The 12,609-nt window shown below is 50.8% G+C and overlaps 2 protein-coding genes across 7 annotated transcripts in view; both read right to left on the bottom strand.

The window, feature by feature from the left end:
* Positions 1–2,563: 2,563 nt before the first annotated feature.
* Positions 2,564–6,515, bottom strand: RPLP0 (ribosomal protein lateral stalk subunit P0). Its single transcript, XM_006745305.3, has 8 exons — positions 6,392–6,515; positions 6,024–6,125; positions 4,894–5,069; positions 4,694–4,781; positions 4,427–4,573; positions 4,131–4,316; positions 3,138–3,278; positions 2,564–2,792 (listed from the first exon to the last, which is right to left on the bottom strand). Exons 2-8 carry the CDS (start codon positions 6,075–6,077, stop codon positions 2,631–2,633), a joined length of 954 nt encoding a protein of 317 aa, XP_006745368.1. The 5' UTR covers positions 6,078–6,125; positions 6,392–6,515; the 3' UTR covers positions 2,564–2,630.
* A 2,821-nt stretch (positions 6,516–9,336) lies between these two features.
* Positions 9,337–12,609, bottom strand: part of PXN (paxillin) — a 47,968-nt gene continuing 44,695 nt past the window's right edge. For all 6 annotated transcript variants that reach the window (XM_081802070.1, XM_081802072.1, XM_081802073.1 and 3 more), the window contains 3 exons: positions 12,500–12,581; positions 12,208–12,356; positions 9,337–11,476 (listed from right to left, as the gene is read on the bottom strand). In XM_081802070.1, coding sequence (XP_081658196.1) covers positions 11,210–11,476; positions 12,208–12,356; positions 12,500–12,581 — 498 coding nt within the window. In that variant the 3' untranslated portion in view covers positions 9,337–11,209. The remainder of the gene's footprint in view (positions 11,477–12,207; positions 12,357–12,499; positions 12,582–12,609) is intronic.

The raw sequence follows: 12,609 nt of genomic DNA, 5'->3' as shown, positions 1-12,609 counted from the left end.
GGACTCTGAAAAACAAACTGAGGGTTCTAGAGGGGAGGGGGGTGGGAGGATGGGTTGGCCTGGTGGTGGGTATTGAGGAGGGCACGTTCTGCATGGAGCACTGGGTGTTGTGCACGAACAATGAATCATGGAACACTTCATCTAGAACTAATGATGTAATGTATGGGGATTAACATAAGAATAAAAAAATAAATAAAAATAAAAAAAATAAAAAATAAAACACTCATAACTACAAACGAGGCTAAGGTGGAGGAAAAAGTTTTTCCCAAGTCCTTCCCACCCTACAAGGTACTCACAGGTGATAACACTCAAGGGTGATAAGGCTCTTCCAAGGTAGTAGCGGTTCTTTTACTTCCAACCCTGGCCCTAACAACAACCACCAACGTATAAAGTGCCCTACTTTATCTCACTCAATCCTCACAAGCCTCTACCGTAGGTACTACCGTAGCCCCATTTTATAGACGAAAAGACTGAGACTTGGCGGAGCTAAGTAACTTGCCCAGCGTCTCATGGAAATCAACGAGCTGGGACTCAAACTCGGATCTGTATAAATCCAAAGGCTATGCGCTAAGTCCCTGCACATAGCAGGTGCTCGAGAAACGTCTACTGAACGTAAAGTTTAAGGACGAGTCTGCGCTGGCCGGGGCTCACTGCCGGAGGGCTCGGAGAAATGCAGCAGAGCCTCGTAAAGGTGAACTTCTGCAACTCCAGGGTCAGGGAGGGCCCCGCCGGGCTCCAGCTACCGAAGCCCAGGCCGGAGCCCCTGACTCCTCCAGCCCGGGGTTGGCCTGCGCCGCGAGGGCCGGGCCGGACCAGGAGCCGCGAGGGGCCGGCCCGAGACGGCCCCGGGGCCGCGCCCTCCGCAGCCACTGCCCACCGTACCCCTAGGCCAGCGGCAAGAACGGTCTGGCTCGACGGCCGCCGTCCACACCCAGTCGCTGGCCGCGTTGGCCCCACAGCCGCCCGCCTCACCTGCGTGTCCGCCGCCATCCTGCCGGCGCTGACTCCGGAACCGCTTCCGGAGCGCTTCCGGGTCACAGCGCGGGCCCACGCGGCAGGGCGAGGGCAGGAGCCCGCCGAGGCCGGACCTGGCGCCCCCGGGCGGGACGGCGGCCGCTGCAGCCTGGGCGGGGAGGCGGGCAGCGGGATGGAGTTCCTGGGCCGGCGCCGGGAACAGTCGAGGCCTCCTCCCCAGGGCCTGCTGCTCAGCCCCCCGGGGCCCTTCTCAGCTTGGCCTCGTGGGAGACGAAGGTCTTTGAGGATTTGTAATTCGGTGAGACCGCCCCGTAGCCTTCGACTCGCTTCGAGTTCGCAGGTCCGGCCCGGACTCCCCCACCTGGCCTGTGCTGAGTGAAGACCACATTCTTTAGAGAAATGAGTTTCTTAAATGGCAGAACTGACTTAGGTAAAAGGGAGATGCATCTTCTGAGCTTGTAACCAGCGGCGGACAACCAGTTAGAAAACAAGGGGGAGGTCTGGCTGCCGGGGAAGGATTCAGGAGCTGAGGGGGGCTGCTCAGGCGTAAATGTCCCAGACTGGGGATAGGCAAGGCCACAGGGTGGGCGCCTAAGGGCAGTAAAGGGCCTCATGATCCATGAGGCATTGTCTAAATTTTCAGTGTGCAGACGGACCAACTCTAGAGTGTAGAGAAGGGGGTCTGTGCAGCTTAGCTGTTGGCCCTCTCTTAGCAGTGGCCCTCAAAGTGTTAGAAACCTAGTTACAACAAATACCTTTCCATCAGGATCCAGTACAGATTTGTAACCACAAGGAAACACCCTTGCAGCAATCACGTTTTATCTTGGTCACCGCCTACCCTCAAGTATCTCTGAGGGACCCAGACTAGTGGCCAGATGGCCACGGAAATAAGAATTCCGGTATAATAAAAACACAGTTAGGGGTGCCGGCTGCCAGTCGGTGGAACATCCAAGTCTTAATTTCTGGGGTTTGAGTTCAAGCCCAGAATTGGGTAGAGATTACTTTTAAAAATCTTAAAAAAAGAAAAACAGCTAACGCTGGGTGGTATTAGGGGCACCTGGGTGACTCAGTTAAGCATCTGCCTTCAGCTCAGGTCAGGATCCCAGGGTCCTGGAATCCAGCCCCATGGCAGGCTCCCTGCTCAGCAGGGAGTCTGCTTCTCCCCGCCTGCCACTCCCCCTGCTTGCACTTGCTCTGACAAATGGATTTTTTTTAAGATTTTATTTATTTGAGAGATACACAGTGAGAGAGGGAACACAAGCAGGGGGAGAGGGAGAAGCAGGCTTCCAGCCGAGCAGGGAGCCCGATGCAGGGCTTGATCCTAGTGAGCCAAAGGCAGATGCTTACTGACTGAGCCATCCAGGCGCCCCCCTCTGACAAATAAAATCTTAAAAAAAAAAAAAAAAAGGCTGGGTGGTATTGGATGCTGGGAAAGCAGCACCTCAATTACAAAGAGAACAATGGAAAGAAAAGAAAAAAAGGGACACTGAAATGTCAACTTCAAATAAAGCTCTACTGTTCCCTGGCTCTAGTTTCTAGTACACAGCACCGTAAACCTCAAAATGCACAAAATGAAGAGTCCAGAGACTTTTAAGAGAAGCCTTTATTTCCTTGTTTCACAAATAAACTTGGCTGAATTGGTTGCTTTTTGGTGATTAGTCGAAGAGACCAAATCCCATATCCTCGTCCGACTCCTCCGACTCCTCCTTTGCTTCAACCTTGGCTGGGGCCGCAGTGGCAGCAGGTGCAGAAGTGGGGGCAGCGGCCACAGGGGCAGCGGCCACAAACGCAGATGGATCAGCCAAGAAGGCCTTGACCTGAAGCAAGGGGGAGAAGTTCGTGATCAAAATGGCCATCCACAACCTCTGCTACCCACAACCCCTCAGCTCTAGTTCTCAGCCCCTGAAGCCTTCCCTGGAGATGATCAGGCAAGACAGCTTGGGTATGGCCTGGTAAGCTTAGGCCCCGCTCTTACTCATCAACTAACCCCTCTTCGGGTCTCTTGTCATTTCTAAAGTCAAGGACACACCTCCCCATGCCCCCCAACTTCTTAAGGAAACTCTTAAAAATGTTATCTGTTTTGTTAAATTACAGCATCAACTGAGCACACTGCCGTCTATTTATCCCATCAGGGCCACTGTGGCCCCAGGGTTTTTTTTTACCTTTTCAGCAAGTGGGAAGGTGTAATCAGTCTCCACAGACAAAGCCAGGACCCGCTTGTATCCATTGATGATAGAATGGGGCACTGATGCAACAGTCGGGTAACCTATCTGCAGACATACGCTGGCAACATTGCGGACACCCTATAGAGGGAGGGAAAAATTCCAGGTCAGCTGAGGTGGGTATCTTACAGACAAGGCCGTGAAGTCCAAGCAAAGCTCAATAGCACACAAGACTTCAAGACTGACTTGCTGTGTCTCATACAGGACACTTACCTCACACCAAATGCTTCTGGCAGGGCAATTCAGACCCAGTAATTCATAAACACTTTTTGCCCTTATTGCCAACATGAGTATTTCCTGTATCATAATGATGGCATTTACTTCAAAAGTCACTATTTTGTGAAAATGTAAACTAAGCTAACCATTCACTTCTGGGAGGAAAAAAAAAATGTTAAGCTAATTCCAGATGTGAATTTCAACCACTACTGAGATTTCAAAAAGTTAACAGTATATATAACTGCAACTTTTCATTTGTCCACGAAAAGAAAAAAATAATTACATCTTCTATCACCTTATTCATCAATTAAAAGGTATTTTAATGGCAAAAACTAAGCAAGCTAGTCTCAGGAAAAGTCAATCCTCCCCGAACAGGGTACCTGGCAACATTTACATTATTACACGGTCCTCATTTTTCTCATTTCTCCTTTGACTCAGGAAACCATTCAAAATCTCATGTTTTATTGCAGGCCCTAGAGTAATAATGGCCCTCACTATGTGCCCAGTACTCTTAAAAGGCTTTATACTCATCAATTCATTAAATCCTTCAACAACCTTGTATCATTACTGCTGTTTTACAGATGAGGAAACGGAAGTAAACAGAGTACATAATTGTCTTTGGTTATGTGGCTTATTTCAGCTGCGTAGCCAGGATTCAGTGTGAAGCTAGCCATGCTCTCAACCATTAACCAAGGGCCTGAAATAGACAGCCTGTACCTCCAGGAAGCGAGAATGCAGAGTCTCCTCTGTGATGTCAAGCACTTCAGGGTTGTAGATGCTGCCATTGTCAAACACCTGCTGGATGATCAGCCCAAAGGAGAAGGGGGAGATGTTCAGCATGTTCAGCAGTGTGGCTTCGCTGGCTCCCACTTTGTCTCCGGTCTTAATCAGCTGCACATCACTCTGAAGAACAAGGTAACGGTTGGCAGTCAACACCTGGACAGCCAGCAGGTCCACAGCAACCAAGCCCCCACCACCTGCCTGGCTAGCACTGGCAAGCCAAGTCCACTCACCAGGATTTCAATGGTGCCTCTGGAGATTTTAGTGGTGATGCCTAAAGCCTGGAAGAAGGAGGTCTTCTCGGGCCCCAGACCAGTGTTCTGGGCTGGCACGGTGACTTCACAGGGGGCTATGGCACCAGCACGGGCGGCAGCTGGCACCTGAACGAAACCAACAGTGAAAAGTCTTCTCTCCACAAATACAAGTTTTTATGGGTCAGTTTTGCTTTTAAGGAGCCAAAATTAGTAGGATCTCGTTAGACAACCTGATTCTCTCCTTACCTTATTGGCCAGCAGCATGTCCCTGATCTCAGTGAGGTCCTCCTTGGTGAACACAAAGCCCACATTCCCCCGGATATGAGGCAACAGTCTGCAAAGAAAAGTTTACAGGAGACAGTCGCCTTTCAGCACCATTCTTCTCCAGGAAAGGGGAGAAGGGCACTGAGAAGGGAGGACAAAGATGCCCAAGAGAATTCACAGACTTCTCCAGAGCTGGGTTGTTCTCCAGATGCCCTCGGATGGCCTTGCGCATCATGGTGTTCTTGCCCATCAGCACGACAGCCTTCCCGCGGAGAGACATGCGGATCTGCTGCATCTGCTTTGAACCCACATTGTCTGCTCCCACAATGAAGCATTTCGGATAATCATCCAAAAGTTGCTACAAAAACAAGCCAGAAACAATGTTTAGCAGGAGGAAAGAGAGAACAAGAAACCAAATCCCACAATCACTGGTTTCCAGCTCACTCCCTTTCTTCTAGGCTTTTGAAGTGATTCAGAAATTGGGACAATTCCTCCCATGGGGGGCCACCTGAGTTGTAAAATGGACAGATTTATCAAAGATTTGTACCCTGAGTATGAATGGTGAAAATTAGGTTTCTACATTCAATCCTCCAATTTTTTTATTGTAACATTTATTTTTAATTTCTCCCAATTATGAGGCATGTTTCTGATTCATTAAATGGCTGCATCAGCAGAAAAAACAACTCTTCCAAATAGATTTACAGCATTTTAAGCACTAAGTAAAACAAATACAACAAAACGCTACATGCAGAATCTAGATTGTGGATATGTGATTACTGGACAATCCTTTTAAATTCTGTGTCTGAAAACTTTCATGATAAATAGGGGAGAATAGACTAAGCTCCACAAGGCAGCCTAGTAACTGAAAAAGAGCATGGTCTGCATTTCTGGGCGGGGAAGGACCCCCCTCCCCCAACCATCCAAGAGAACACATTCACAGGATATTTGGTATCTTGACAAGACCTAAATATGCAACAAGTTGCCACTTTATAATGAGTCACTCATCGGTGCAGGCGTTCGCAAAATGGGAGACTGAAGAGCAAAAGTATGAGTGCTATTTGGAAACCAGACAGACCAGATAATGAATGCTGTCATCTTAGGAGCCAAACTGCCTGAGCCCATTTATCTGCAAACGGGGTGGGGAGTGGGGGGGGGCAGATCTCCCCATATTGTGAAAATTAAATGAGATGTGCCTAAAAATGGTCGTTCAGTAGCTGACACCCAGGAGGCGCTCAACACACGACAATTCATGGTCCCTAGTAGTGCCCAGGGCCCAAGCTGCATGGCGACCGCGAGCCATCCCCGCACTCACGATGATCTTAAGGAAGTAGTTGGACTTCCAGGTCGCCCTGTCTTCCCTGGGCATCACGGCGGTGCGTCAGGGATTGCCACGCAGGGTTTAAAGACGATGTCACTACGGAGAAAGAGGGAGCTCAGACACCCCCCGACACCAGAGCCCCCCAGGGCTCCAAGCCCGAGGCCTATGCAGGACAGACCACGCGTGAGCGCCCGCCAGCCCGGCTTGGGGCTGCCGCCGTCGCCGCCACTCGGGAAGCGCAAGCCACCGCCGAGGCCCCAGGCCGAACAGGCCCGGGCCCGCCCCCTCCAAAAATCCCACAAAGACACCCCCCCATCTTTCCCACCGCCGGTACCCGGTGCGACTGCAACAATAACACGAACCTCTCACGAGGACGCCTGGAGAAAAGAGGGCCGTGTGCCGGCGCCCATCTTTTATATGTGAACGAAGCGGCCAATCAGAAGACGCGGACAGTGTCCCCCACCTATTGGCTGGCGCCAACGCCTGTCTGGTGACGCTAAACTGATCTAGACAGCCATTGGATGATATTGCTGCCACTCTAGCCAACGGGAAGCCGCCTTTAAATAAAGCTGTTAAGGAAGGCGCCGCTTCATGTTGGAGCAGCTGTCTCAAAGCTGCTTCCCCCTGCTGGCCTGGAGCTGCTCGCGTTCAGGACTAGAGCTTGGATGCTGAGCGTTCAAGTTTTCTCCTCCACTGGTCAAATCGCAAAGCTAAGAAGAGTATGATGCAGAGCTGAGGAATAATTGCACATGCTTTAGAAACAGCATGGTGTCTTGTCTACTCTACAGTTTGTTCTTCCCCTACGAAAACAGAGGAACCCTTTGAAACCTAAATCAGATCATTACCTCATCTGATCAAAAGTCCTCAACAGTTTCCCATTTCCTCAGAGTAAAAGCCTAAAACTTAAACTGCCTACAAGGCCCTACAGGATCTGCTCTGGACCTCCACTCCTATAATCTCATCTCTTTTCCTACTGACTCTCCCAGCCAGACGATGCTCTGTGCTGTTTTTCCAGAGCATGCTCCCACCTGGGGGGTCGTGCACTAGCTAGTCCCTCTTTCCGGAAGGCTCCTTGCTGATATCCACAGAATTAACCACAAGTCTTGGCTCAAATATCATGTGCTCAAGGAGGCCTACCCTGATCGCCCTATTTAAAATTACCCAAAAAATCCACTACCACTCCCCCCGACTCTGTTCTATTTTTTCAGTAGCACTTACACCTTTTTCTTTTCTTTTGTTTCTTTTTTAGTACTTACACCTTCTAACACACTATATAACTTAACTATGTTGTGGTTGTCTGTCACTCCCTGCAAGAATGCAAGCTCCACAAAGCAGAGACTTTAGTCTTGTGCCTGGCACATAGCAGGCATATAATATCTGTTGAGCGAATGAATGCAACGTTTGCAGTCAGAAGACCTGGGTCCATATCCTTCTACCATTTGCTGTGTCATCTTAGGAAGTGATTTCACCTTGTTGAGCCTCTGTTTCCCTTTCCTTAACTGTAAAATGGGGATAATGAAGTATCTACATTCTAGAGTTGCTATGAGGATTAAATGAGATATGTGTTAAGACAACACAGTCAAGGCGCCTGGGTGGCTCAGTCGTTAAGCGTCTGCCTTCGGCTCAGGTCATGATCCCAGGGTCCTGGAATCGAGCCCCGCATCGGGCTCCCTGTTTGGCAGAAAGCCTGCTTCTCCCTCTCCCACTCCCCCTGCTTGTGTTTCCTCTCTCGCTGTCTCCCTCTCTGTCAAATAAATAAATAAAATCTTTAAAAAAAATAAAAGACTTAACAGAGTCCCTGGAATGTAGGAGGAAGTTGCTAATTCTAGTTTCTTTTATTATGCATTCATTCAACACTTATTTGAACGTTTGTCCTAGATCAATAATTTTTTTTTTCTGGTAATGACTAAGGTAGATCCTAGGGTGGAAGGAGTGTTTCTATCTTCACCCTTTCAAGTTAGAAATTTTTGTATTTCTGTTTCAAAGACTCCTAGTGCCTCTGGTGAACAGCTGTTTAGAAAACTGGTGGAGTCAATTACTGCTAAGATCCCTTTTTAATGACAATGTATTACTGCATGCTCAGCATTGTGTTAAGTACTTTGTACACATTACTGCTGTGAATTTTGCAACAATTTCCTGAGGAGGTACAGTATTAGCATTTCCGTTTATCAATGAGAAAATTCACAGAGAGGTTAAACAGCTTGCTCAAGCCCCAATAAACAATGGCTTCGGAACTGAAATCTAGGAGCAAGTTCAAAGCCCATGGGTCTCACGATGCTATACAGTCCCTTCCAAACCCTGAGGCTGTCTCTCCCCAAATGCACTTTTCCAAGTATATACACACTCACATGGTACCTTTCCAAGGACATCCTGGCTCTGATGATATAAATACCATCTCTAATTGTAGTACATCAATTCAATGGAATATCATGAAGCCATTAAAAAATGATGCAGATCTATATTTATTGACATGGGAAAATACAAAGTACAGTTGAGTGAAAAAGCAAATTACAGTGAAATGTGCCATATCCACATTTCTATAAATGAAATAAATTCGACATGGTCTGGAAGAATAAATCGTCATCACCTTTGGGTGAGGGTTGAAGGTAATTTCCACTTGAGCTCACCGGGAAACGGCCAAAATTCCAACTAGAATTCAACATGCTGCTTTTGGAAAACCATTCCAGAGAACAGGGAAATTGTGAAACATCTCAAAGGGGAACAATGCTATTCAGGAAGGTCCTGGGGCCCAGGACTGGAGTTCTGGCTCAGACAAGAAGGAAGCATGCAAATATGGACACGACCCCTGGGGGGCAGTAGAGACCCATCCTCCACTGTAAGTTCGCCAACTTCCGCTGGGACGGTTCCACACCCAAGGTGTGGTGCCAACACGTGGGGGTGGGGGTGTCTGGTCAAAGCAGGAACACAGGCAGAGGCAAGCCCTGCGTTCACAGCCTGCCTCTGTGCTCACTAAGAGGACTGTGATGTGCATGTCAGTTCTCTTCTCTGAACCTTTTTCCGGTTCTGTGTGAGGCCACCCACAGGCGCACATGATTCCCTCAGCGAATCTACAGCGGAGCACTAGGGCAGGGCCTGACCCACACAGGGCCCAACACTGCCCCCTGCTTTTCCTCACCAATTGCTGAGGGAAGAGCAAAGCTCATGAAGGGATACCATCATGGGGGGGGGGGCGCTTTCTAACCTCAAGTAAGGGAACATCACTGCGTTACCTTTAATATGGTCCCCATGAGTCTGGGGAGGGTCTGGTCTCTCTCTTCTGGTACCAAGAAAAGGAACTAGGCATGGGTGAAAATAATGGCAAACTTTATTGGCATAAATCACAGGAACTGACATGGGGAAAAGCCAGGTTAGAAGTTTACAGAGGAAAAAAATAAAATCATCAAATAACCATTGACCCAGAGGGTGGACCCCAGAAACCCCAGTCCCCCTAGGGGAGGGGCCTGGGGCAGGTCACTGTAAACAGAGCAATAAGGCCTATGGGTAGAAGTGGAGACTTCAGACCTTTGGAGGGGCCTGGTTGACCTCCTCAGACCGGGGCTGCTCCCCGTTCTGCCTCAAAGGAGGGAACCCTCTCCTGAGACCCCCGCATGCTCAGCCTCTGCTATGAGGCTAGTGGAGTGGTCTGGATCTTCCTCACTTTAGACCCCATGGGGGCCCCTTTCTGCTGACCCAGAACCCCAGGCTTGCCTGCTCCTGTTTCATCCATGGGATCCAGAGCTCTGGAGGCATCCCACTACTTTTAGCAGGATCCTGTCCCTCTGCCCAGAGTCCTATCGGGCCCCCTTGCAAACCCCTGGGCCCTTTTCCCCAGACCTCCAGTCTCCAGGAAGGGCAGGAAGATTGGGGAAATGACGGGCCCAGTGGAATCAACAAGACCCACGGTCAACACCAGATACCAGCTTTCCTCAGAAGACAGAAGAGCCACAGAAAAGCGATGAGGAGGCTGAGAATATTCGGTGGGTTCTCTTTGCTGCCAAAAAGTTCACAGGGGAGCAAATGCTCCTGATGGCTTACTCAGACAGGAATCAGCACCCCCAAAGTGTACTTTCCCCTTCTCCTCCCTCAGGAATAGGACAGATGAGGTTCGGAATTCTAGGCCCCAAAGGGCAAGACACCCTGAGACCAGTTTCAGTTAAGAGCTTGCTGGCCCAGGTAGTATCCGGGAAGGGGTTTTAAAATACAGCAGTTTATAAAACGGTCCTGGTGAGCTGTGAAGTTAAGGAAGGGGAGTCAGAGAGCTGCTCCCCGTTCACCTGCTTATGCTAAGAAAAAATAAAATAACAAATTACTTCCCCACCCCCAGGCCCTCAGTACAAGGCAAACCCCACACCACGTCACAACAGGACCAGTGGCCATGGATGAGGAGAGTACAAAAGGGGATATCTTTAAAATCTCTTCAAAATCATTTTGTATAGAGAAGTAAAAGCAACTCAGACGATATGAATTCAAACCTCAGTGTAGAAATCTATCAAAGTCGGTACAGTGTCCAGGCACGGGGGGAAAACTCCCCACCTCACGCCATCCCAGAGACGGAGGAAGTGACTATAAAACATTATTGCTGGAGAGGCCTTTCTCAGTAGAACCAGAGCAGTTATGGGGGTTCAGGGGGGCAGTGGCCCAGGCCTGGGGAGACCGGAAGGGCAGGAGCACAAGAAACCTTCCGCGGCCCCTCAAACACTTCCACCCTTGGATAGATGAATTTATGCTGGCATTGTCTGAAGGGAGCCGGTATCCCCCAATACTCTCAGGACAAGGACAATTAGGTCGGGATCGGGGAAGAAGGATAAAAAAAGACCCCATCTGACCCTGCCTGCCCTTGCCCCTGGCTCCACTGCCAAAGTATGAGTAAGAGATGGCTCCAGTGTGGGGTGCTGGCCTGGCCAGGCGGGTTGGCAGGGACACACATGGTGCAGGGCGGGGCCCTCCAGCCTCCACTCCGGGGAGGACGAAGAGCTGCCGGCCTGAGGAGGGCTGCAGGAGGAGGAAGGCCCAGAGGCTCTGGCAGGGGAAAGAAGAGCAGGGCCTCTCGCCATCCTGCACCAGCCGAGGGTACGGGTTCCAGTTTCGGTCGGGTTTGCCCCTTCACCCCGGGGCAAGGCCTCTGGGTCACAGTAGCAGTTGGGGAGGCTGGGCCAGGGCAGGGGGGCCATGAAGGGCGCCTAGCAGAAGAGCTTGAGGAAGCAGTTCTGACAGTAAGGCTTGTCGTTCTGCTCCTTGAAGGTGCCCTTGTTGAGCTGCTTGAGGCAGAAGGCACAGACGAAGTGCTCCGGGTGGAACTTCTTGGCCATGGCGGTGATGCAGCGGCCCGTGATGGGCTTCTGGCAGCCCGAGCAGAGTGAGCCTCGACGTTCGTGGTAGTGCACCTCACAGTAGGGCTGCCCGTCGTGCTCAAAGAAGCTGCCGTTGACAAAGGGCGTGAAGCACTCCTGCCAGGCAGAAGAGGGGGCGGGGCGGAGGGCGGGGGGCTCAGGCCGGGGCTCCAGGCTGAGACAGCCGCCGTCAGGCTCACGACTCCCACTGGCTAAGCACTTCCTATGTGCCAAGTGCTGCACTAAACACTTACTGCATTCTCCCAACAGAGGAGGCAACTGAGGCCTGGAAGTCCAGTGACTTACTTGAGGTCACACAGCTACTAATAAGCTGCACAGCCTGGATTCAAAGAGAGGTCTGACTCCTGGACAGGTGGCTGAACACTGTGCCCAGAAACCAACCTGCATACTTGGGTATAAAAGGCACTGAGGAGTCCTGAGGTGAGCAGTGTTTCCCAAAGTTATCTGGTCCGAGAGCCCTTGTTGGATCCCTAACGTCTGTGGACTCCCATTATCCCCAGAATACAGTCTGGAGACCACTGCCTGTTTCCACTGAAGCTGGTACTACATTATCTCATTTCATTCTCACATGCCCTTCTGCTAAACATGACGGGTCCCAGGGCTGCCACACAGGACAAGGCTGGGGAACGTGCCTACCTTCCCCTTGGTTTCTCCTAGCCTCACTGTGAGCCCTGGCCCAGAACCCACTAGACTTGAAGAACTGTACCCCCTACCTGCTCACCCCTTCAATAACCCCTAAGTTAGATCCAGAGAGCACAAGGGGGTGGGGAGAACCTTCTCTCCCAGCTGCCCACTGCCAGCTCCCTCCAGATGAGGGAGCTCCTTACCCGGCACACAAAGCATTCCGGATGCCAGAGAGTGCTGAGGGCCGAGATGTAGTTCTCCAGGATGGCCCGGGCACAGCCGCCACACTTGGGCGCGAACATGTCAAAGTAATCCTTCCGGCAGTAGGCCTTGCCGTCCTTCTCATGGAACCCTGAGAAGCAGGGGTTTGGGGGGCCGAGTGAGGGCCTCTAGAGATGCAGCCATCCTGACTCTAACAGCAGCGAAGTCTCCTGCCCCTGCCTCCCAAGTGCTGGGGGTGGGGGGGCAGCAAGGCGGTCTGCCTGCCAGTCATACCTTCGGGACCAAAGAAGGCTCCACACTGGGCACAGAAGAAGTGCTCGGGGTGCCACGTCCGGTCAAGGGCTGTCACCACTTTCTGTGAGAGCAAAGTGTGGGATCAGAGG

This window comes from Leptonychotes weddellii, chromosome 13 (assembly GCF_054177405.1).
Source record: "Leptonychotes weddellii isolate Sample4059 chromosome 13, ASM5417740v2, whole genome shotgun sequence".
Taxonomy (NCBI): Eukaryota; Metazoa; Chordata; class Mammalia; order Carnivora; family Phocidae; genus Leptonychotes; species Leptonychotes weddellii.
Note: the sequence above shows the minus strand (reverse complement) of the source record. Positions and strands in the feature narration are given on the sequence as shown.